Genomic DNA, 21,899 nt, shown 5'->3' with positions numbered 1-21,899 from the left:
ACAAGTTTGAGAATGACATGAGGGTGAGTAAATGATGACAGAATTTACATTTTTGGGTGGACAATTCCTTTAACGAACTATGTCTGTTTACAGGGCCTATGCATGTATTAAAATCAACAAAACTGTTACAGCGATGTTGCCAAAGAAATGGATATACTTGTGTCTAAATCCAATTAGAGCCACAAACATGTCACCTGAAGGGCGATATTAAAGTTATTTCATTATAATTGAAAGTTATTAAAATTACAATTATCTATTAAAAAAGCAACACAGTTTGAGTTAATTTTTTTAAACCATTGTTTTAATAATGAACCTACTGATGTGTTAATATTATTTGCAACATATCCTTGTGTATTTGTATATTTTAGCAAATAAAGAAAAGGACAATACAAAAAATATACTTTTCTTTACTGTATATATTTAAATATTCATCTCTGTTCATGAATGTACCACAGTAGTTAAAAGCACATCTGTATAAAAGACTTCAAATATGCAGCTTCATGTGATAATACTGAGATGGGAATTAAAGCAGCGTTTCAAGTACCAACGGAATACAGTGTAAAACAGTGAATTAAAAATGCTCCACAGATTTCTTCTAGAGCAAAATAAACTCTACTTGCTTGTCACAAGGGCATGATAAAACAAAAAAAAAGGAAACTAGCTGAGAGAACAAGGTGGGTTGTGCTATTGAACGTGTAGGATTGTGAAAATATACAAGTGTTTTAAACAAAGCCAAATAAGACAAAAGAAGTCTAATCACTTAAAGTGTTTGAGAGAATGAAAGGTGGGAAAAACAGAAGAGAAATAAAGCAGGTCAATGAATGTTTCAGTCCCACTCAATGCCTAATAATTCACAGCTTGCATCCCACAGTTTCCGTGCCGTCTCCTCATTCCGTCCCTGAGGGGCCACAAAAGCAGGGGCACAATCACTGTGGGAGAGAGAGATTAAATAATATACCTAAGAAATACATTATATAATATATATATACAGTGCCCTCCACTAATATTGGCACCCTTGGTAAATATGAGCAAAGATGGCTATGAAAATAAATCTGCTTTGTTTATCTTTATGATCTTACATTCAAAAAATTCACAAAATGCTAACCTTTCATTGAAGTAAAACAATTAAAAGTGGGGGGAAACTTACATTATAAAATAAATGTTTTTCTCATATGCATGTTGGGCACAATTATTGGCACCCATAGAAATTGTAATGAGTAAAATATCTCTGAAAGTATATTCCCATTCATATTTGCATTTATTTAGCACACTAGAATGACTAGGAGTATGATATTGTCCAGCAATAACTTCCTGTTTCACAGGATTATAAATATGAGGAGCACAAAGGCCAAATTTCCTTAATCATCCATCACAAGGAATAAAACCAAATAATATAGTTCTGATGTGCAATCAATTTACATCATTAGGACAATAATTAAGAATTCAAATTAAACTAAAGATGTTACAAATCTGCCTGGAAAAGGACATGTGTCTATATCGTCCTAATGCATGGTGAGGAGGAGAGTTTAAGTGTCCAAAGATTCTCCAAGGATCACAGTAGGAGAATTGCAGAGATTAGTTGAGTCTTGGGGCCAAAAGACTAAAAAAAAAAATTCAAACAGTCCCTATGTCACCACATGTTGTTCATGAGGGTTTTAAGAAAAATCCTCCTTGCTCATGCAAAAACAAACTCCAGCATATTCAGGTGTCAGACACAACTTGAATTTCAAACGGGACTGGCTTCTGTGGTCAGATGAAATTAAAAAAAAGAGCTTTCTGGCAGCAAACACTCAAGATAGGTTTGGTACAAAAAGTACCCCATGCCCACGGTTAAATATACTGCTGGATCTTTAATGTTGTGGGCTTATTTTCCTGCCAGAGGTCCTGGACATCTTGTTCAGATACATGGCATCATGGATACTAGCAAATACCAACAGATAAAAAATGTAAACCTGACTGCATCTGTTAGAAGTTCTATAATGAGCTGTGGTTGGATCTTCCATCAGGACAGTGATCCAAATCAAACATCAAAATCAACACAAAAATGTGTCACTGAGCATAAAATGAAGCTTCTGCCATGGCCGTTCCAGCTGCCTGACCTGAACCCTATAGAAAATGCGTGAGGTGAACTGAAGAGAAGAAGCACCAGCATGGAGCTGGGAAACTAAAGGATCTGAAGAGTTTCTGTATGAAGGAACGGTCTCTGATCTCTTGTCAAGTGTTCTCCAAACTCTTCAGGCATTAAAGAAGAAAACACAGAGCTGTTATCTTGAATAAAGGACATTGCAATAATTGGGTGCCAATAATTGTGGTCAACATTAAGTACAGAAAAAAAAAAAAAAATATATATATATATATATATATATATATATATCAAACTTTCAAAAGTTTGGGGTCAGTACATTTTTATTGTTTCTTTTTTTTTTTTTTTAAGAAATTAATACTTTTATTCACCAAGGATGTATTAAGTTAATAATTAAAAGTTTATTAAAAGTTAATAATAAATAATTTACATTGTTATAAAATATTTATATTTTGAATAAACACTGTACTTTTTAAACTTGTTATTCATGAAAGAATCCTGAAAAAAAAAAAATCACAGGTTCCAAAAAATATTTGGCAGCACAACTGTTGATATTATCCAACATTGATCATTCTAATAATAAATCTGCATATTAGAATGATTTCTGAAGGATCATGTGACACTTAAGACTGGAGTAACAGCTGATAAAAATTCAGCTTTTCATCACAGGAATAAATTCTATTTTAAAGTATGTTAAAATAAAAAACATTATTTTATATTGTAAAAACATTTTGCAATATTACTGTTTTTTTTCTATATTTTTAATCAAATAAATGCAGCCTTGATGAGCATAAGAGACTTCTTTAAAGACTATTACAAGTCTTACTGACCCCAGACTTGAACGGTAGTGTATACGATTTTTTTTTTTTTTTTCAACTTAAACTATCTGAACTATGCTGTAACGTTACCTGAAATGTTTGCCTGAGATTGACTGGAGCTCCTCAGCGACGGCGCAATAAACAGATGTCTGAGCTCCTTCCTTCGGTGTCTTCAGGAACATAGAAAAGACAGCAAACAGCAGCGACATCGCCGTTGAATGACGCAACAGCTCTGACCTCACCGTGCCCGGATGCACGGAGTTCACCGTCACATTTGACCCTGATGAAATACAAGTCAAACTTACATTTTCTGTAAGGCAGAATTCGTTTATTCGTTTCAGATTCCTGTTTGATGTAACGTCACAGCGGTACTCACCGTGGAGCCTGCGTGCTAGTTCGCGTGTGAAAAGCACGTTAGCTAACTTGCTCTGGCAGTAGGCGAGGCCGCTGTTGTAGCTGCCCTGACTGTGCAGGTCGTGGAATCGAATCCAACCGAAATTATGTGCCAGGGAAGAAACAACCACGATTCGCGATGGAGCGCTGCGCTTCAGGAGACCAATGAGGAGGTATGTGAGCAGAAAGTGGCCTGAATGAAAAGAGATGCAGAAATGACCTGTGCTGTTGTAGTATACATATACACTAAATTAGCATTTATTCATATTTTGAATGAAATTATTTTACATTTTCTATCCACCCTTTTTTCACGTAAGAGTGGGCGCGGCCGTTTGTTAATTTTATGGGTTCGGCTTCTGGTCTCATCAACATCCAGCTATTTTTAGCTGTACAAAACAGCTGGTTTTGATGCTTGATATTGCAAACTGGTGAGTCTTACCATATTATTTTAATGTATTATCTTGATTATGAACACAAACAGTTTTACCATTTACTACACATTTACCGTTTATACTCGTCATCAATCGGCCATATTGGCGGCACTGAACGTAAACAGTGCCACTGACCAGAACGAAACTTGCATATTTTGCTAATTATTGCTGCTGAAAATGGTCAGTTATTGTCATGTTTTGGGCTGTACTAATTGGGCGGAGCAGGAAAAACATTTGGAGTACTATAGAGTGTCAAAAGTTCAAATCAAGGAGAAGAATGCAGAAGACTGTCTGAGGAACAAAATGTGTGTGTATTTGGCCGAACTGAAACAGGATTTCCAGGGCAAGAATACTGACAACATTCATGTTTGTTCTTATCATTTCCGGTCAGTAGGGTGACTATCTGTCCAGCTTTACATTGTACGGCTCAGCATTTTTACCCTTTGTCCCACATGTTGCATATTGAGGAAATGTCCCGCATTTTTCTGTTGGTTTTTAATGATCATATTAAAGGGGTCATCGGATGCCCATTTTCCACAAGTTGATATGATTCTTTAGGGTCTTAATGAAAAGTCTATAATATACTTAGGTTAAAAATTCTCAATGGTTGTGTAAAATACTGACGACCACTACTTTCATTATTACATCCAGCAACACAACACCTCAATCGCTCAGTCGGAGATATTCTTGTCTAACTTACATCCCTGGTCGGGCATCGAAACAAAAGAGGACGGACTGTTACAGGTGATCTGAGGTAAAACGCTCATGTCAATCAACTATCGTGGGAGCGGCCTCTGTCGGTGTGACGCCACAACGACAGGCATCTGAGAATGGCTCGCTTTGAAAAAGGGAATATTATTTTTTACAGATTAATTAAAAACTACTGCATGGATTTTTATCATTATTGGGTAGTTTGTACATACACTGCCAACACACACTAATGTTCAAAGAGCATGTAAAAGTGAACTTAGCATCCTATGACCCCTTTAAGAAAACGTCAATGCATTCTTTTGTCTTTTTCAGAACGTTTTTTATTTACTCTTTTTGCGGCACAGTTTTTCACAGACCTTATCAAGTGACCACCGATGGAAATGGTCGAGCGCACATGGAAATACACAATATTCTCCATTCATTTTAAATAATTGAAAAAAAAAAAAAAAATGCAGCTTTCAGACGAGACTTTCTTTCTTATTTTAATAGTTCGTTTGAGGCGGTTTCTATGGCGTTATTTTAATGACAAATGTTTAGAGCACATTATTGTAATGTGGGGCACATTAAAATGCCCAAGCACAAATCTCTTCTCTGGCAAGTGGATTTTCTTCACTCTCATAAAAAAGACTCACTTGCATGTGCGCGCTCAGAAAACACAGATCATCGGACATGACAACGAATGTAATCAGTATTTACATAGCATAACAGTAGAAAATGTATCAGTCTCGCACGTGTCCTGCATTGTCCCGCAAAATCACATCTATTTCCCGCAACAGCCCAATTGCCAGGTGGTCACCCTACTGGTCAGCTAGGTGAAATATTAGGCTGATAATTAATTAATACTGCTTGTATGTATCTTTACCACTTATTAACTTTAGTATGTTGAAATATGTGCCCTTTCCTGCTTACTAAATCCTCTATATGATTTAGCAGCTTCCACACATTTTTTTCCATGGTTTAGACAGCATCAATTAGCAAAACATCGTATTCAGTAGTACATCAACCGTGTGATCAATGCTGTTGTTTACATCCGAGTATCTCCAATATGCCTGCGCATCCGGGTAACTGACCCAAACCATTACGTAAGTGCAAACCAGAAGTCTTGCCCATAAGTTTACTTCCGCATTGAAGGAAAAGTTGGATAAGCTTTATTTTTATTTCAGCTTTAGTTTCAATAATTGATCAAACTTATTTTATTTTTAGTTAGTTGCCAAGGCAAGTTTTTATTTAATATTTAGATTTTATTTTGTTTCAGCTTTATTTCAAATAACGGAAACATTTCAATTTGTAAGCATTTTAATTAACAATAACAACACTAGAAATTTTTAAATATCATGCATAAAATGCATATAATCTCCAGGTGTGCTCAAATGTAATCTAATTTCAACTTTATTTCAATCAACAAAAACAATTTAATTTCACAATCATTTTAGTATTACCAGTAACAACACTGCAGAACATCTATTTTAAGTGAAGACATGAGTAAAAAAGATCATTTACAGAAACTATGTTTTTTTATCATATCTCCTGATTTTATTAATTAACTGACAGATATTATTAGAATGTGTCCTGAAATCATTGCTGTCAGGAGTGCAACCTATGCTGTGAAAAATTTCAGGTTCCACTTAGCTGACACGAATTAATATTAGTGCTGTCAAATGATTAATCATGATTAATCGCATCCAAAATAAAAGTTTTTGTTTACATAATATGTGTGTGTGTGTACTCTGTGTATTTCATACACATGCATGGATATGTTTAAGAAAAAATATATTATGTTTATATATTAAATATATGTATATATAATATTAATTATTAATAAAAATATATACTTGTAAATACATGTAAATATTTTCAAAATATATACTGTATGTGTGCGTATTTATATGTACATAATATATACAGTACACAGACGTATATAATGTAAACAAAAACTTTTATTTTGAATGTGATTAATTGCGATTAATCGTTTAACTGCGCTAACTGATATAAATACAAGTATTATTCACACTCACCCAGATGATTGACCCCAATATGCATCTCAAAGCCATCGGCCGTCTTCATATAAGGACACATCATGATACCGGCATTATTGACGAGTATGTGCAGGTGATCAACCTCTGAATGAAGAAACAAAAATCATCAAGAGAAAACTCCGGGGCTTTTAGATCCTGTTTGTTGCATTGCATCGTATATCATAAGGCAGTACCTCGCAGGAATCTCTGAGCAAAGGCTCGGATGGAGCAGGTGTCGGCCAGGTCCAGCTCCCTCACCTCCACTTTAGCTCCACCCACTCTTGTACGGATCTCTGTCGCTGCTTCTTCACCCTTCTCCACATCACGACACGCCAAAATCACTCGTGCACCTGTCAGCGAGTAGGACTGAAGTGTTAATGTTTATTTAAATTGAATTCTTAAAATTCTAGAATTGAAAACGATTACAATTATTTCAACAGGCATTTCTAAAGATGTACGGTATTAAATTGAATTCTTAAAATTCTACCATTTAAAGTTATTACAAGTATTTCATCAGGCATTTTTAAAGATGTACGGTATTAAAGTAAATTCTAAAATTCTAACATTTAAAATTATTACAAGTATTTCATCAGGCATTCCTAAAAATGTACGGTATTAAACTGAATTCTTAAAATTCTAGAATTTAAAGTTATTACAAATATTTCATCAGGCATTTTTAAAGATGTACGGTGTTAAAGTGATTTCTTTTAATTCTAGAATTTTAAATTATTACAATTATTTCATCAGGCATTTCTAAAGATGTACGGTACTAAAGTGAATTCTAAAATTCTAGAATTTAAAATTATTGCAATTATTTCATCAGGCATTTGTAAAGATATGAGGTATTGAATTTGATGTGAATTCATAAAATTCTAGAACTTAAAATTATTACCATTATTTTCACAGGCATTTCTAAAGATGTAAGGTATTAAACTGAATTCTTAAAATTCTAGAATTTAAAGTTATTACAAGTATTTCATCAGGCATTTTTAAAGATGTATGGTATTAAAGTAAATTCTAAAATTCTAACATTTAAAAATTATTACAAGTATTTCATCAGGCATTCCTAAAAATGTACGGTATTAAACTGAATTCTTAAAATTCTAGAATTTAAAGTTATTACAAATATTTCATCAGGCATTTTTAAAGATGTATGGTGTTAAAGTGATTTCTTTTAATTCTAGAATTAAAATTATTACAAGTATTTCATCAGGCATTCCTAAAGATATGAGGTATTGAATTTGATGTGAATTCATAAAATTCTAGAACTTAAAATTATTACCATTATTTTCACAGGCATTTCTAAAGATGTACGGTATTAAACTGAATTCCTAAAATTCTAGAATTTAAAGTTATTACAAGTATTTCATCAGGCATTTTTAAAGATGTACGGTATTAAAGTGAATTCTAAAATTCTAACATTTAAAATTATTACAATTATTTCATCAGGCATTTCTAAAAATGTAGGGTATTAAATTGAATTCTTAAAATTCTAGAATTTAAAATGATTACAATTATTCCATCAGGCATTTCCAAAGATAAAAGGTATTAAAGTGAATTAGTAAAATTCAAAAACTTAAAATTATTAAAATTATTTCATTAGGCATTTCTAAAGATATACGGTATATAATAAAGGCATTAAAGAGTCAGACAGACCTCGAGAGGCCAAATCCAAAGCCGTTTCCTTCCCGATTCCTGAGTTTGCTCCTGTGACCAAGGCAACTTTTCCATCTAACCGTGTTGAGGATCGACACATTACTCCTGCTGCATATTTTCTACACAAACATTGAAATATAATGCAAAGAGCATCAGAAAATAAGGGAAATTTAATTATTCGTGGCTCTCTGATATGATACTGTAGTGTAAATAACAGTACTTTGTGTGTATGTGTACAGTTATATAATCGTAGTATAATCATAGAAAAAAAAAATTGTAATTAGTTTTTTTTATTTTTTTTTTTGGGAACAGGCAGTCCTCTTAAACAATGATTACATGCATTCAGCCAACACTTATAGCTGTCAAGAGATCCATCCCACGCAGAACGCTTTCACCAATTCACTGGAGCCAATGACGCAGCGCGGTAACGCGAAGGGGCGGGGCGACTCCGCCCAGGATGCCATTCTATTGGTTGGTTTCTAGAGCAGATCATGTCAAGTGGAGGCGGGCCACCATGGGACATCCCTCATCGATGTAGTGGCGAGCGCATTTTGCACCCGAAAAATAAAATCGTGTTAAGTGTATAATGTGTTATCTGTCATTTAAAGGTCGTGTTAGGTTCGATTAACAGTTGTAACTATTTAACCGGATTTTTATGCAATTCATACTGCACTGAGCTGTACGCTTCAGTGGCTGCAATGCTTTCTTTACATCCACAGACTGGGATTTCAGTCTTAGCCTGTCTCATGTTTTCATCCCTTCTGTTCATTATGCTCTTGCTTTTATAAAACGACTAAATGTATGCATGCATGCATGCAGAGTCTTTTTTTTAAAAAAATGAAATAAGGCTGAAGAGCATTTAAACCTTTCTCTGCAAAAGCAAAAGAATTGCTTACCTGATTTGAGAAGAAAACAACCTTAAAATCAGCGCGATCACCCCAAAACCAGCCGCAATAGCAACGAGCATATGCATCATGCCTGCTTTACTCCTGTCTGTGTCTGTCGGTGTGAATGTGTTCAGCCTCCCACTCACATCTACAGCTGTGATCCCAGGGAATTATGGGATTGTAGTTTCCATGGTCTGAACAACAATACAGTATGGATGTTAATGTCATGAATGTCATTTATGTTGAACATTTATTTTATTTAAAAATTATTGTTTTAGTTACGTTTACTAGCACTTTTTTATAGTATTTATTATATATATATATATTAATTTGTTTTGTGTGTGTGTGAGATTTAAAAAAAACACGCCAATAAAGTGTGAAAATGAAACTAAAATCATAAAAACGAAAATGTATTATTTGGATAGCACCATCATAATAAGTCATTTACGCAATGTTATTTTAGTTACAGATATGTGATCGCCTTTTCCTCTGTCACTCAGCTAAAGTTTAGATTGGCTGATAATATTTCCAAAACCTGTTTATTTGGGTTTATTGAAAAATGAAAACTACAAATCCCACACTGTATTTATGACGCAAGCTGTCCTTATGATTGCCATGTTAAACTGTCACACACGTTTGTTAAATTCTGCAATATGAGGTGTCGTAAAGTATAAGCAATACACATAAATATTATTCTATAACTGCATTGTAGGCGTTTAGATTTTTAAAATAATGTCTTGGGCCTTTCTCCCCCTTTTTGTTTTCAGGCAAAAACAAAACCACCTATAATCACGAGGTCCGACAAGGAAGCGTCAAACGTTATCCCGTGGATCTTGTTATTGCTCGGAAAGCCGATTATTTTCACTATTTACACACTACAACAATCGCCAGTTTTTTTTTTATTTTTTATTACCGTCTCATTGATTTCGACAACCAACGTTTCTTTGCGTTAGGCTTCGATATAATCGCTCCAAGATGTCTTCTGAGGAGTTTGAAAAGCTGCATGAGATGTATAAATCTCTGTATGACGAAGTGAAGTTGATGCCTGAACGGGCGCAGAAGTGCCAGGGAGGTAAATAAACTCTTTATACCTATAACTAAATCATGACAACAGGATTTGACGTTTCAGCTGTTTATATTATTCGCCGTATGGATTCACAGAGTATAAAGACAGTTGAGTCCATATACTGGTGTGTATATAAGAGTGCAGAACAGAAACATGATTTTGATTTTTTTTTTTTTTTTAAGCTTAGGTTTTTGCTTTTCAATTTAATTTCACTCAAAATGTATTATTCTTTTTTAAATTGTTATTATTATTTCTAGCGTTTTGTATTCTTTTTCTATTCTATCAACTGCTATCTTTTTAATTTTTATGAAAAAAATGATAACTTGATCCTCTAATACTAGCTCTGTCTATTTTATTTCTTCTCTAGGTGCTGTTCTTTTATTTATTATATAAAAAAAACCTTGCTACGTGTGCTGCATTACTTACTGTGACTTGTCACAATACTTGCATATTGTTGGTGTTTTTATTGCTGTTATTCTGTTGACTTCATTTGTAAGTCGCTTTGGATAAAAGCATCTGCTAAATGAACTATTGTAATGTAATGTTAATTTTTTGTTATATATTGTTTTGTAAATATTAACACATTAATGAGATTAATATACTCTTTTTGTTTTCCAGAGGAAAGGAAGAGGATTGTCAGGGACTTTGATGAGCGTTTTTCAGAGGCTGAAGAAGTGGTAAGTTACTTGTCGGTCTGGATTGAGACTGCTAGTTGAGCGTTTGGGCACAGTCTTAAAATTAAGATTAGTAATTTCTAAATTTCTGAAATATATAAATAATTAGCTAGGAATTGCTATTTGGCAGTGCAATCTCTATGTATTTATTGAGTTCTTTATTTTTCAGTGACATTTGCCAGATGTCATTAGCTTAGTTATTGATGGGAAAGATTTCTTTTTGCTTAATTTGTTTATTAAACTTTTACAATAACAGGATACAAATACAAGAAAACAATGAAAATTATTATTCCCATCTGCGGGGCAGATACAAAGTAGTCTACGCATAATATGAAGATTTACTTGTAAATATTAAGATGCATTTCTGTAGCTCTGACTGATTTTAAAAATTAATTTTGGCAGCCCCTGAAATGGGCTGTACTGCCATTACCTGTGCGGTAGAAGAATATTACAGTGCTCATTCAAAGACGTGCATTTATTGCTTGTATGGAGCAAAAACATCTTCTAAAATGCATGTGCAGGTTCAATCGAGTGATAAAGTTTACCCTCTTCAACTTAATGCTGTTGAACTGAATTTACGAAGCAAACTATTTGCTAAAATAACCGTAACATTAACAGAAACACTGAGTACAAGCGTGGTTCTGTCAGTCAGATTAATGCTGTGAAAGTTGCAAATGTTACTATAAAAAAACAAATATGTTAAATGAAAATTTTTACACAAAAATAAAGATAAGTTAAAGGTGCGAATAATTATATTTTAAAAACATTGTCAATAAATTTCTTTCTTAAAGTCATTTAATATTTTAGTATTTATTTGTGTATTTTTATATATGTTTATATTTGTGTGTTGAATTAAACAGTTTCTTTATAAGGCTACTTTTTTGTAATGTGTATTAATTAGTGGTGTCAGTCGATTAAAAAAATTAACTAATTAATCTCATTTTTTTTCTGAAATTAATTGCGATTAATCCCACCTAACATTAAAGTTTGTAATCATACTTTTATATAGCAATAATTTCACATTCAGTCTTCAAATTAATGTAGTAACAACGTAAAGTGTGTTTTTAATATTTGTTTAATGCCATCTTTTTTTTGACTGAAGGAAAGTATCACTTTATATCACTTTTTTTCCTAATATTTAATAATTGGCTATAGCCATTCAACAGTACAGTATAATTGAGAGCTATCAATTTAACATTTATTAGACTTTAAAAAAATTAAATAAAGATAAAGCTTAATCCTACAGAAGTTATTGATTTCCTCTTTTTAATTTTGTTCTTTGATTAATAGGCATCACAGCAGCTGGTTATCAGGATATTTTGGCTGCTGTTTCTTTAAAAGTTGCCGCTGCTGAACTTTAGGCAGATCTGACACTGCTTTAAATATGACTCATAAATAATAAATTGCAGGCACAGTTTTAAGGCAGCTTTAGTCGTATTTTTTTGTAACTTCATGACTTAACTGACGACATAACTGTCATTGCATACTTGTGGTTTCATTTGGGTTTGAATATGATACAGTGCTTTAATATAGCCTACTACAGCACGCGTCGGCACGTTTGTGCGTGCACTTGAAGAGCACATGCTATGAGCACAGCTCTGTCCCCCCCGAGGTCATGGTGTAATTTGCACCCTTATTATACTGCATGTTTAGATGTTTAGACATACATGCACACAAATTATACATGTCTCAACAGATTCAAACCTTCTTCATAATAACATCTTAATGTTTAAATTGACAGAATGTAGAGGTAGTACTTGCATATTCAAAAAAATGACAATATTTGACCAAGATACGTTCTATTTGAAAATCTGGAATCTCCAGGTGCACAAAAATTTTGTTTATTAGAAATCTAGATAAGGAAACAAAATTGTGATAGTCTCAGCAGATGGGGTGTAGGTTGCCATCTCATTCAACCAGAGAGGAGAAAAGGGGGTGGAGGATTTGGATGATTTGCATTTAAAATATTTGTGTTTGGATCTGTGGATCAGTTTTAGACACCAGGTGGCAGTAGTACTTCAAACAACCAGTGACAGTCTGCCTTGTTAGGACACACAAACCAGTTTTAAGTGTGTTGAATCAATTGCATTGTGTGTGGACAAGTTGTACTGCTGTTAATATTGTATATGATTGTATTACTATTATTTAAATGTGAAATGTACATATATGCACTGCTACAAAACCATAACACAGTACATCGGTGCATTCATATTATTCTTTCTTCCACTATACTGTTCAAACGTCTGGGGTCTGAGGATTTTTATTGTAAAGAATTTAATGCTTTTATTCAGCAAGGATGCTTTAAATTGTTAAAAAAAAATATATAGTAAAGACATTTATAATGTCATGAAGAATTTTTATTTAAAAAACTTCTTCATCCTGAAAAATATTAAGAAGCACAAATGTTTTCAACATTGATAATATAAGAAATGTTTCTAAAGCACCAAATCAGCATATTAGAATGATTTCTGAAGGATCATGTGATGCTAAAGAGTGGAGTAATGGCTGCTGAAAGTGCAGCTTTGTCATCAAATAAATAAGTAAATTTTTTATGTACATGACAATAAAAAAACAGTGATTTTAAATTGTAATAAAATGTCATGATATCACTGTTTTACTGTATTTTTGATCAAATTAAAGCCGACTTTGTGAGCCGTCTTTCAAATATTGACCCAAGACTTAACAATAGTTAATGTAAATACACAGTAGCATGAGAACCGACTGACTGCCTTTTGTGAGTTTATCAGTGAATGTGCGATGTCTCTTCTAGCTCCAGGGCATGGAACAGGAGCTGTTTGGTGCTCCATCATCCTTCCGAACCCCCATGTCAACAAAGATTCGACTATACCGGAGAGATCTGGCCAAACTACAGAGGGACATACGCCTCTCAGCGACACAGGGGTTTTCAAGTCACACTGGAGATGGCCGACAAGGGATTTATGCTGCTCAGAATGACCAGAGTGTAAGAGTTTTACCAGTCCGTCACTAAAAGTAGTAGTAGTTCACATAATAATAAAACATCTGTCATATATTTAAAAAGGTTAGGAGTGGAAGGTGATGACTTTCTGTTCCCTGTGGAACACAAAATGATTCATACAGTGAGGGTACACAAATGATGACACCATTTTCTGTTTTGGTTTTACTGACCCTTTAAAGACAATAGAGAACACACTGATGTAGTAGTGAACTTATGTTACTGAGGACTTATGTTACTTATGTTACATCCTCAGTAAAAATGGACAAATTTTACCATCTTTAATTTGGATGTACACAAAAAACATACTGCTTTGTACTTAGAGTGGCTGTTGTTTTCATTTTCAAGCTAAATGTACTCTTCCTTGATTACACACAAGACTTGCGCAACTGCACAATGATGATTTATAGAAGATTTCTACATGTTTCTAGTTAGAACTAGTTCTCATCCAGCCAGAACTGGCTACAAACCACCCCTTTGCACCACCACAAATGGGTATTCCTAAAGGAAGTGTGTACATCTGTTGATCTCTTTAGGTCTTTATCTTAGCTGCATGTTTTTTAATGACACACCTTGTTTGCATTCTACAAGTTCACCTGTTTCACAATAACGGCCTGCTCACCCCAGGTTATAGGTTATGCTGTTATGAAGCTGTGAGTGAATCTGGATGCTTGTCCTTGGAATGTATTTATAACATGCCAAGCTCTGCTTAATAACAGATTGCTATACCTTGAGGGGATGCTGGAAACTGATATCAGATATAGGGAGTACACAGTGTTCTTTAACACAAGATGGTACTCCTCCTTGGTATCTTTATTTTTGCTTTTTTTGATTAGTTGATTGAGGGAAGCCTTAAATTTTCATTCAAAACAACTGTCAATCTCAAGCTCAATCATAGGCCACATTCACACTGTCAGTTTTTGGGATTGACAACCGCATTTACTTACAGGTGTGAGTCTCGAGTGTCCCGTTTACACAGCAGTTTACAGTCGCTTTTCGAATACTGTCTGTATGAATGTGCAACAGGAGTCAAGCCAGTATTTCTTACGAGTAACTATAACAACAGAGACCAGCGCAATATCAAAGATGGCGTTGTCCGTAAAAATTGAAAGTCTTATCACTTTCTGACACGCTCATTTTTCCCTCACTGTAAGTTACCGAAACCACAAATTAAAGAATGCAGCACTCGGTAGATGCGCATCTGTGCGCGTACTGTTTGACGTGACACAAAACTAGGTGTCCAGTCCTGTTCCGTTCACACAGCGCGAGTGTTCCAAGAATGCGGTTGTGAGTCCTGAAAATTTACGGGTGTGAGTTCAGTTATAGAATACGGTTGTCACACCTGTGAATAACCGTACTGTGTGTGAACGTAACTGTATTAAGGACTCAAATACGGTATTTACAACTGTATTCTGCTGCTGTGTGAATGTGGCCTTAGGTCAACTGTTGTCACTACTGTATTTGAGTTGTGAGTCAACACATATTTGCTGTGTGCTTTCATTTGTGGTTTGTGTAGCTTACTGTGACAGAGAAATGAGCTCTTGACCGGAGCCACTCCCTCCCGTCTGTTTTGTGTTCTGCGCACAGCTCAAATGGTCCACTCTCTACCCAAATTTTAAAGCTGTTGTCGGTTAATGATGATTTGATGGATAAACTCACGGCTCAATCGGTCTTGTCAGAAAGTGGTAATACTTTCAGTTTTATTGCTAACCATAGTATTGCTATGGTTACTCAAGGAATATGGGCTTAACTCCCATTGCACGTTCATACAGACAGTATTCGAAAAGCGACTGTAAGCTGCTGTGTGAACGAGACATTTCGAGACTAAATACAGTTGTCAGTCCCAAAAAATAACAGAGTGAATGTGGCCTTAGTCTCAACTGTCATTATGTAATTCAATTTAAAGGGATAGTTCAACCAAAAATGAAAAATTCTGTCATTAATTACTCACCCTCATGTTGTTCCAAACTTGTAAGACCTTCGCTAATCTTCAGGACACAAATTAAGATATTGTTTATTTAAATTAACTTAATAATTAATTGACATAAATTTCTTTGTACAGCACTTTTACTTAGGTAGGGCTGGGCAATAATTCGCTAACGATAATTATCACAATATATAGTTTTACTCGATAAAACGATATGAAGAGTTTGATAAATGTTTGATCTAATTTTTATGTGCCAAAAGCACATAACTCATTTGAATCGCGTCACACGGACCGTTTATCTGGTCGGACCAAAGTTCAAACTGCCGCACTATGCAAACTCACTAGAGTAGATCAGGGCTGCCAACTCTCACGCATTCAGCGTGAGACTCATGCAATTGACGCAATTCTCACGCTCTCACGCCACGCCCCCCTTTTCTCACGCAGACTCGTGCAGCAGTGAGAAAAAAAAATCGCGCCGCATGATCTCGCAAAGCAACGCGCAGAGAGACCAGACAGACAGTGTAGTGAGTTTTTTGTGACAATTGTGAGGGAAATACACAATTTATTCCCATAAACTGTGTAGTCAGCCGTTCTCCCTCCCATCTGCACCGTGTGAATTGTGAACGCAGGCAGGTCAGTGAGTTATGTAATGTTATGTAAAATAACTTAAAAGCCATCCAAATCAATGATTAAGGCTGCAAAATCAGCCACCAGCATTTACAATAGAGCACATGTTAATCTGTGAACATGTTAATCACATGTTAATCCTATTTCTGTAAAATGTTTGTGAAAATTAAATGTAATGTAAATCTCCCAAGAAATTCTGTACAGATACCAAATACTTTGACAATCAATATATACCTAATACACTTCTGCTAATGCAATGATTTTGTGTTTGTATTTTTTCCACACCAAGCCACGCCCCTCCATAAGCCCCTCCCCCATAACAAGCCCCGCCCCCAAAATCTCACTCTAGGCTGAACTCAAAAGTTGGCAGCCCTGGAGTAGATTTACTCTGTCACGCGAGCACTAAACAGCGCTGTGAGATCCAGTGTGAAAACACTTAAATTCAGCGATAAATACAAATGACTGTGATTTCAAATTAGTTTAAAGCTGTGTGCAACGAGACAGTCAGAAGGCTTTTCAATCTACATATTGCCATCATTTACCATGGATTTACTGTAGAAACACTCACTGCACCATGGTATTGTGACAGCAATGTGGGATATTCACGTTGTGAATAATTTTATTACATGAGTAATGGTATATAACAGGGGTGGTGAACGTCGGTCCTGGAAAGCCGTAGCCTTGCATAGTTTTGCTTCAACCCTAATCAAACGCCCCCTGAACAAGCTAATCAAGGTCTGAAGGGTTACTAGAAAGCTACAGGCATGTGAGTTTTAATTAGGGTTGGAGCTGAACTCTGCAGGGCTGCGGCTCTTCAGGACCAGAGTTCGCCACCCCTGGTATATAATTATATTATGTATGTATTTGTGATTAAGCTATAGCATGTGCGCATTTGTACCGACTGTTTTTTAGACTACAGTTTTTCATACAGATAGGCTACCTATAAAACCATGTAGTTATATTTTTAAGAATATAACAGAAGAAATTTAACCATATAAAACTGAGGTTGCTACAATTTTTACAGATGTTACTGACTGATAATGAACAAAAATTTACCTCTGCATCATCAAGCTACTATCAAATGTGCATTTCTAAAAGACAAAAAAGTGATATTATTATTATTATTATTGTTATTATTATTATTATTATTATTATTGTTGTTATTATTATTATCATTATCATTATCAGACAACCCAATCCTGCTTCTTGATTTGAAACAATATAACTCATGCAGAACATGCAGAAATTAATTTTTCTATTTAGATATTTATTTTGTTAAGGGAAATTAATGGTCTGGTTTCTACAACTTTCACTTTGGAGCAAAAATCTGACTTTAAACTTGGAAGAAATAAAGCTTTGACATTTATTGTGATAATTATTGATATCGACTGAGCTCAGCTCTATACTTAGGATATAAAACAGATCCACCCTTTTTGCCATAAACCCAAAAGATCAGTCTACAAAGATGCCTGTTGCACTGGAATGGAACTGTTTCTCTATTGCATACATAAAAGGTTGCCTTGAGCAAGGTTATGCATTATTTCCCAAGAGTCCTGTTACTAAACTCTTTGAAACTGAGGAAGTGAAGGTCATCAGAAAGATCCGAAAAGAAGAGTATATGCTTAATTTGAAATGGACTTTACAGATTTATGAGCTATTTATTTGTGTGTGTGTGTTCTTGGTACAGTAAAACCTGAAATTTTTGACAATTTTACAATGTAAAAAAATGATTAAAAGTAGTAAATGATGTTTATCTGAAAATGTAACAATGCAAACATGTTTTCTGTAAGGGGGTTAGGGTTAGGGTTAGGGTTGGGTGAGGGGATAGACAATATCGTTTGGTCAGTATAAAAACTACAGAAAGTCTATGGAAAGTCCCCACAATTCACAAAAACAAACATGTGTGTGTGTGTGTTTGGCTCAAAACAAGCCAAACAAGTATTTGAAAATCAAATCCCATGATGCTTTGTGAATGAAGTAAATCAGTCAAGAACAAGGATACATTATATAACTGTCGAATACTATTATATATTAGATAATATTTTAATTACACAATAGTTACACAAGTATTATAATTTCAGATGTCTGTCTATACACTACCAGTCAAAAGTTTTTAAACTGTAAAATTTTTAATTAAATCTTTAAAAAATAAATAAATAAATCTCTTCTGCTCACCAAGGCTGCATTCATTTGATCCAGAGTACAGTGAAAACAGTACATTTTAAAAATATTTTTACTATTTAAAACAACTGTTTTCTATTGGAATATTTTTGAAAATGTAATTTATTCCTGTGATTTCAAATCATTCTAATGTGCTGATTTGCTGTTCAATAAGCATTTATATTATTATTTTCATTATTTAAAACAGTTGAGTACATTTTTTTCCAGAATCTCACCCCCTTGTCATCCAAGATGTTCATGGCTTTCTTTCTTCAGTTGTAAAGAAATTATGTTTTTGGAGGAAAAAAACATTTCTGCATTTTTCTCCATGTAATGGACTGATATAATGCCCCGATTTTGAACTTCCAAAATGCAGTTTAAATGCGGCTTCAAACGATCCCAAATGCAGTTGTAAACGATCCCAGCCGAGAAAGAAGGGTCTTATCTAGCTTAACGATTGGTTATTTTCATGAAAATAATACAATTTATATACTTTTTAATGTCAAAAAATCTCATGTTGTCCCTCAACTTCAAAATCATCCTATATTGCTGTTTTTTTTTTTGTTAAGGGTGTTTGATCTTCTTTTGTTCACTTTGCAAAGACTGGGTCGGTGCTCGATGTAGGATGATTTTGAAATAATTTTTAAAGTTGAGAGAGAAAATACGATTGGAGTTTTTTCAAATACCTGTCTTGAGTCAGAATACACAGAGTTCAGGGAGAGCAAGACAAGATGAGTGTTTAAGATTAAGAAAATAACCGGCCGTTTAGCTAGATAAGACCCTCGCATTTTGGAAGTTCGAAATTGGGGCACCATAGTAGTCCATTATATGGAGAAAAATGCTGAAATGTTTTCCTCAAAAAACATAATTTCTTTACGACTGAAGAAAGAAAGACATGAACATCTTGGATGAAAAGGGGGTGAGTACATTATATGTGAATCTTTGTTTTGGAAGTGGACTTCTCCTTTAAGAGTGAATACAGTTTACACTGCTGTTATAACTGAGTATGGCGCAGTTAAACAGTTACTAATTGCTGAATTGTTTGTTTTTACAGACTCATCTGCAGTCTCAGCGTGCTTTGCTTATCCAGGGGACAGAGTCTCTAAATAATGCGTCAAAGAGTATTGAGCGAAGCCAACGGATTGCGGCAGAGACGGACCAGATTGGCACAGATATCATCGAGGAGCTTGGAGAACAGAGAGATCAACTGGACCGCACCAGAGACAGAGTAAGAGAGAGATATCTAGAACATCAGCCTTTGTCATTGTTGTTGAACAAAGAGATAATCAGCTGCACAGGCAAAATGTCTGATATGAGCTCACCACTTCTCTATTCTCTGCTCTTACCACCCCCCCAACCACTTCTCTTAATTCATCAGTTGGTTCACACTGGTGAGAACCTGAGCCGAAGCAGGAAAATTCTGCGTGCAATGTCCAGGCGGTGAGACATGTACTCTTGTGAAACACATTTTACATCACTAGAATTATTTCCAAATCTATTTCTGAGAATACACTGAATCAAACCTCTTCCTTTCCTGTCATTACAGACTGGTGACAAACAAACTACTGCTATCAGTCATTATCATCATAGAGCTGGCCATCTTGGCAGGGGTGGTCTACTTGAAGTTCTTCCGCAAATAAGAACTGATACAAACAAGACTGTATAAGACTCCACCTTTCCTTCTCCTTATTTCTGATGTTCACGGGTGTCTGGCCTGATGACAGTGTGCTGGATGCTTTTGTGACTATGAGTGTCACATGGACGTGTACGGGCAGTTATTTTAAGCGCTGAACTGTATTAGCGTAAGTACTGCTCTCAAGGTTAAAAGAAGATGGTGAGTGTGGTACATTGAGACTGCTGGAGGATCAAGACTTGTAAATGGCATGATGGCATTTCTTTCTTCTTAGCTGTCTTGAACAAGGTGCCATATCTCGTGGATGTACAGATGGACGGTGTAAGATGATCCAGCGAAAGCGGTGATAATATATATGCGACCTGTCTGCATTTTTATACACCTCAATCATTTAAAAGTGATGGATCAGTTAAAAAATTATTATTCTGTAATCATTTTGTCCCTCATGTCGTTCCATAGAGTGAAAGTCAATGGGGTCCAAAACAGCACTTGACCCTAGTGACCTTTATTGTGTGAACAAAAATTATTTCTTTAAAATATTTTCTTTTCTCACTGGTTGGGAATGACATGAACGTGATTCATTTCTAATTGAACTGTTACTTTAACTAACACTGAACTTTTACCAAAATGATCTCAATAGAAGTACATTGTTTATTACAGTTTTTTTGAGATGAGTGTTAACGTGGAATTAAAGGTAACGGCTCTTGGATTGTGTTCAAGAAAATGGATGTGCTTTTCCTCCAATCAGTCAAAACAGCTGAGTGTACTCCAGGACAAGAGAATGACAGCTATAAACATGCACGTCACTTGCTTCTCAAGCCCTGGTTGGAAGAGAAAGGGGTGTGTTTAGCCTGTCAGATATGGGGGTACGCATTACTGTAAACATGACTGAGAATAAAGTGACACGAACACCTGCTATAGTGGAAATACCAGAGGCCAGGGCTATCAGGTCACCTTGACATACTGACTTTTTGCCAGCTGACTAATGTTATTTCTAGTCGTGTTAGGGCAAAACATCAGAAGTATGAGTGGAGAGCAGTCATATGCAGTAGTGTCATATGCAGTAGGAGGACATTCACCTCCTTATATGTTGTTTATAATCCGCATCATGTTCTGCAGTCATACGGTGACATTATGAGGGATAATAGGTGGATCAGCTGAATCTGTGTAATTAAACTTTAGAAATAGTAATAACATTTAGTTTCAAATGAGTAAACCTAGGTGTGTCTGAATCTAAGATGCCACATTGTCTTATAGATGTATGTGTGTTTGTGTGAGAAGGTCATTCACCTCCTATAGAGGGTTTGCACTTACATCATGCTTTGATCACCTGCATACACAGCCATATTGGAGATACTCGGATGTAAACAACAGCATGGATTGCACGGTTAATGCACTGAATACGTTATTTATGCTAAGTATTACGTAAAAATCACGTTCTGGAGGGTAAAATACGCATTTCTGGCGGGGTTCCTCCAGGAAAAGTCGCATTCCAGTGGCTAAATATCACCTTATTGGGGGCGCTTCAACCCACGAACATGAAAAACAACTCGACGCAACAGTGTTAAAGTAACCCAGTTCCACGGGAAAAACGAAGACTTCTGTTGCACGCCTCCTCCAAAACACATGAACGCGCTCAGGCAGATGAGAGACGGCGCTCGTGGAGGATTGAATGCAATGTTGTCAGATTAGTTTATGTCTCATTCACCGGTGAGGAACATTACTGTACAAAGCGCATAATATTACGATAATTGCGCGTTTCATTCTCACTGGAACGCGCTGCTGACGTATCTTTGCAAACAGTGTGTGCAGATGTATGCAAATACATATTTGACAGGCAGCTA

At 35.2% G+C, this 21,899-nt stretch overlaps 2 protein-coding genes across 2 annotated transcripts; one reads left to right on the top strand and one right to left on the bottom strand.

Moving 5' to 3' along the window:
- Window positions 1–277: 277 nt before the first annotated feature.
- On the bottom strand, window positions 278–9,141 carry rdh12 (retinol dehydrogenase 12). Its single transcript, XM_051125736.1, has 7 exons — window positions 9,004–9,141; window positions 8,108–8,226; window positions 6,646–6,801; window positions 6,452–6,556; window positions 3,278–3,487; window positions 2,992–3,181; window positions 278–929 (listed from the first exon to the last, which is right to left on the bottom strand). Exons 1-7 carry the CDS (start codon window positions 9,081–9,083, stop codon window positions 827–829), a joined length of 963 nt encoding a protein of 320 aa, XP_050981693.1. The 5' UTR covers window positions 9,084–9,141; the 3' UTR covers window positions 278–826.
- Window positions 9,142–9,798: 657 nt separating this feature from the next.
- Window positions 9,799–20,145, top strand: vti1b (vesicle transport through interaction with t-SNAREs 1B). The gene is made up of 6 exons (XM_051126862.1): window positions 9,799–10,066; window positions 10,679–10,737; window positions 13,505–13,696; window positions 19,477–19,650; window positions 19,801–19,862; window positions 19,969–20,145. The coding sequence occupies exons 1-6, from the start codon at window positions 9,970–9,972 to the stop codon at window positions 20,060–20,062; spliced, it is 678 nt and encodes a 225-aa protein (XP_050982819.1). The 5' UTR covers window positions 9,799–9,969; the 3' UTR covers window positions 20,063–20,145.
- Window positions 20,146–21,899: the final 1,754 nt, after the last annotated feature.

The sequence above is a fragment of the Labeo rohita genome, chromosome 13 (genome assembly GCF_022985175.1).
Source record: "Labeo rohita strain BAU-BD-2019 chromosome 13, IGBB_LRoh.1.0, whole genome shotgun sequence".
NCBI lineage: Eukaryota > Metazoa > Chordata > Actinopteri > Cypriniformes > Cyprinidae > Labeo > Labeo rohita.
Note: the sequence above shows the minus strand (reverse complement) of the source record. Positions and strands in the feature narration are given on the sequence as shown.

What these genes read in the sequence shown, in the direction of transcription:
- rdh12 (XM_051125736.1), bottom strand. Translation starts at nt 9,083, where the DNA reads ATGATGCATATGCTCGTTGCTATTGCGGCTGGTTTTGGGGTGATCGCG. An exon ending in TGCTCAGAGATTCCTGCGAG is followed by an intron (nt 6,557 to 6,645) that starts GTACTGCCTTAT and finishes TTCTTCATTCAG; the next exon opens with AGGTTGATCACCTGCACATA. An exon ending in TATTGGGGTCAATCATCTGG is followed by an intron (nt 3,488 to 6,451) that starts GTGAGTGTGAAT and finishes CTTTTCATTCAG; the next exon opens with GCCACTTTCTGCTCACATAC.
- vti1b (XM_051126862.1), top strand. Translation starts at nt 9,970, where the DNA reads ATGTCTTCTGAGGAGTTTGAAAAGCTGCATGAGATGTATAAATCTCTG. An exon ending in GGCGCAGAAGTGCCAGGGAG is followed by an intron (nt 10,067 to 10,678) that starts GTAAATAAACTC and finishes TTTGTTTTCCAG; the next exon opens with AGGAAAGGAAGAGGATTGTC. An exon ending in TTTCAGAGGCTGAAGAAGTG is followed by an intron (nt 10,738 to 13,504) that starts GTAAGTTACTTG and finishes TGTCTCTTCTAG; the next exon opens with CTCCAGGGCATGGAACAGGA.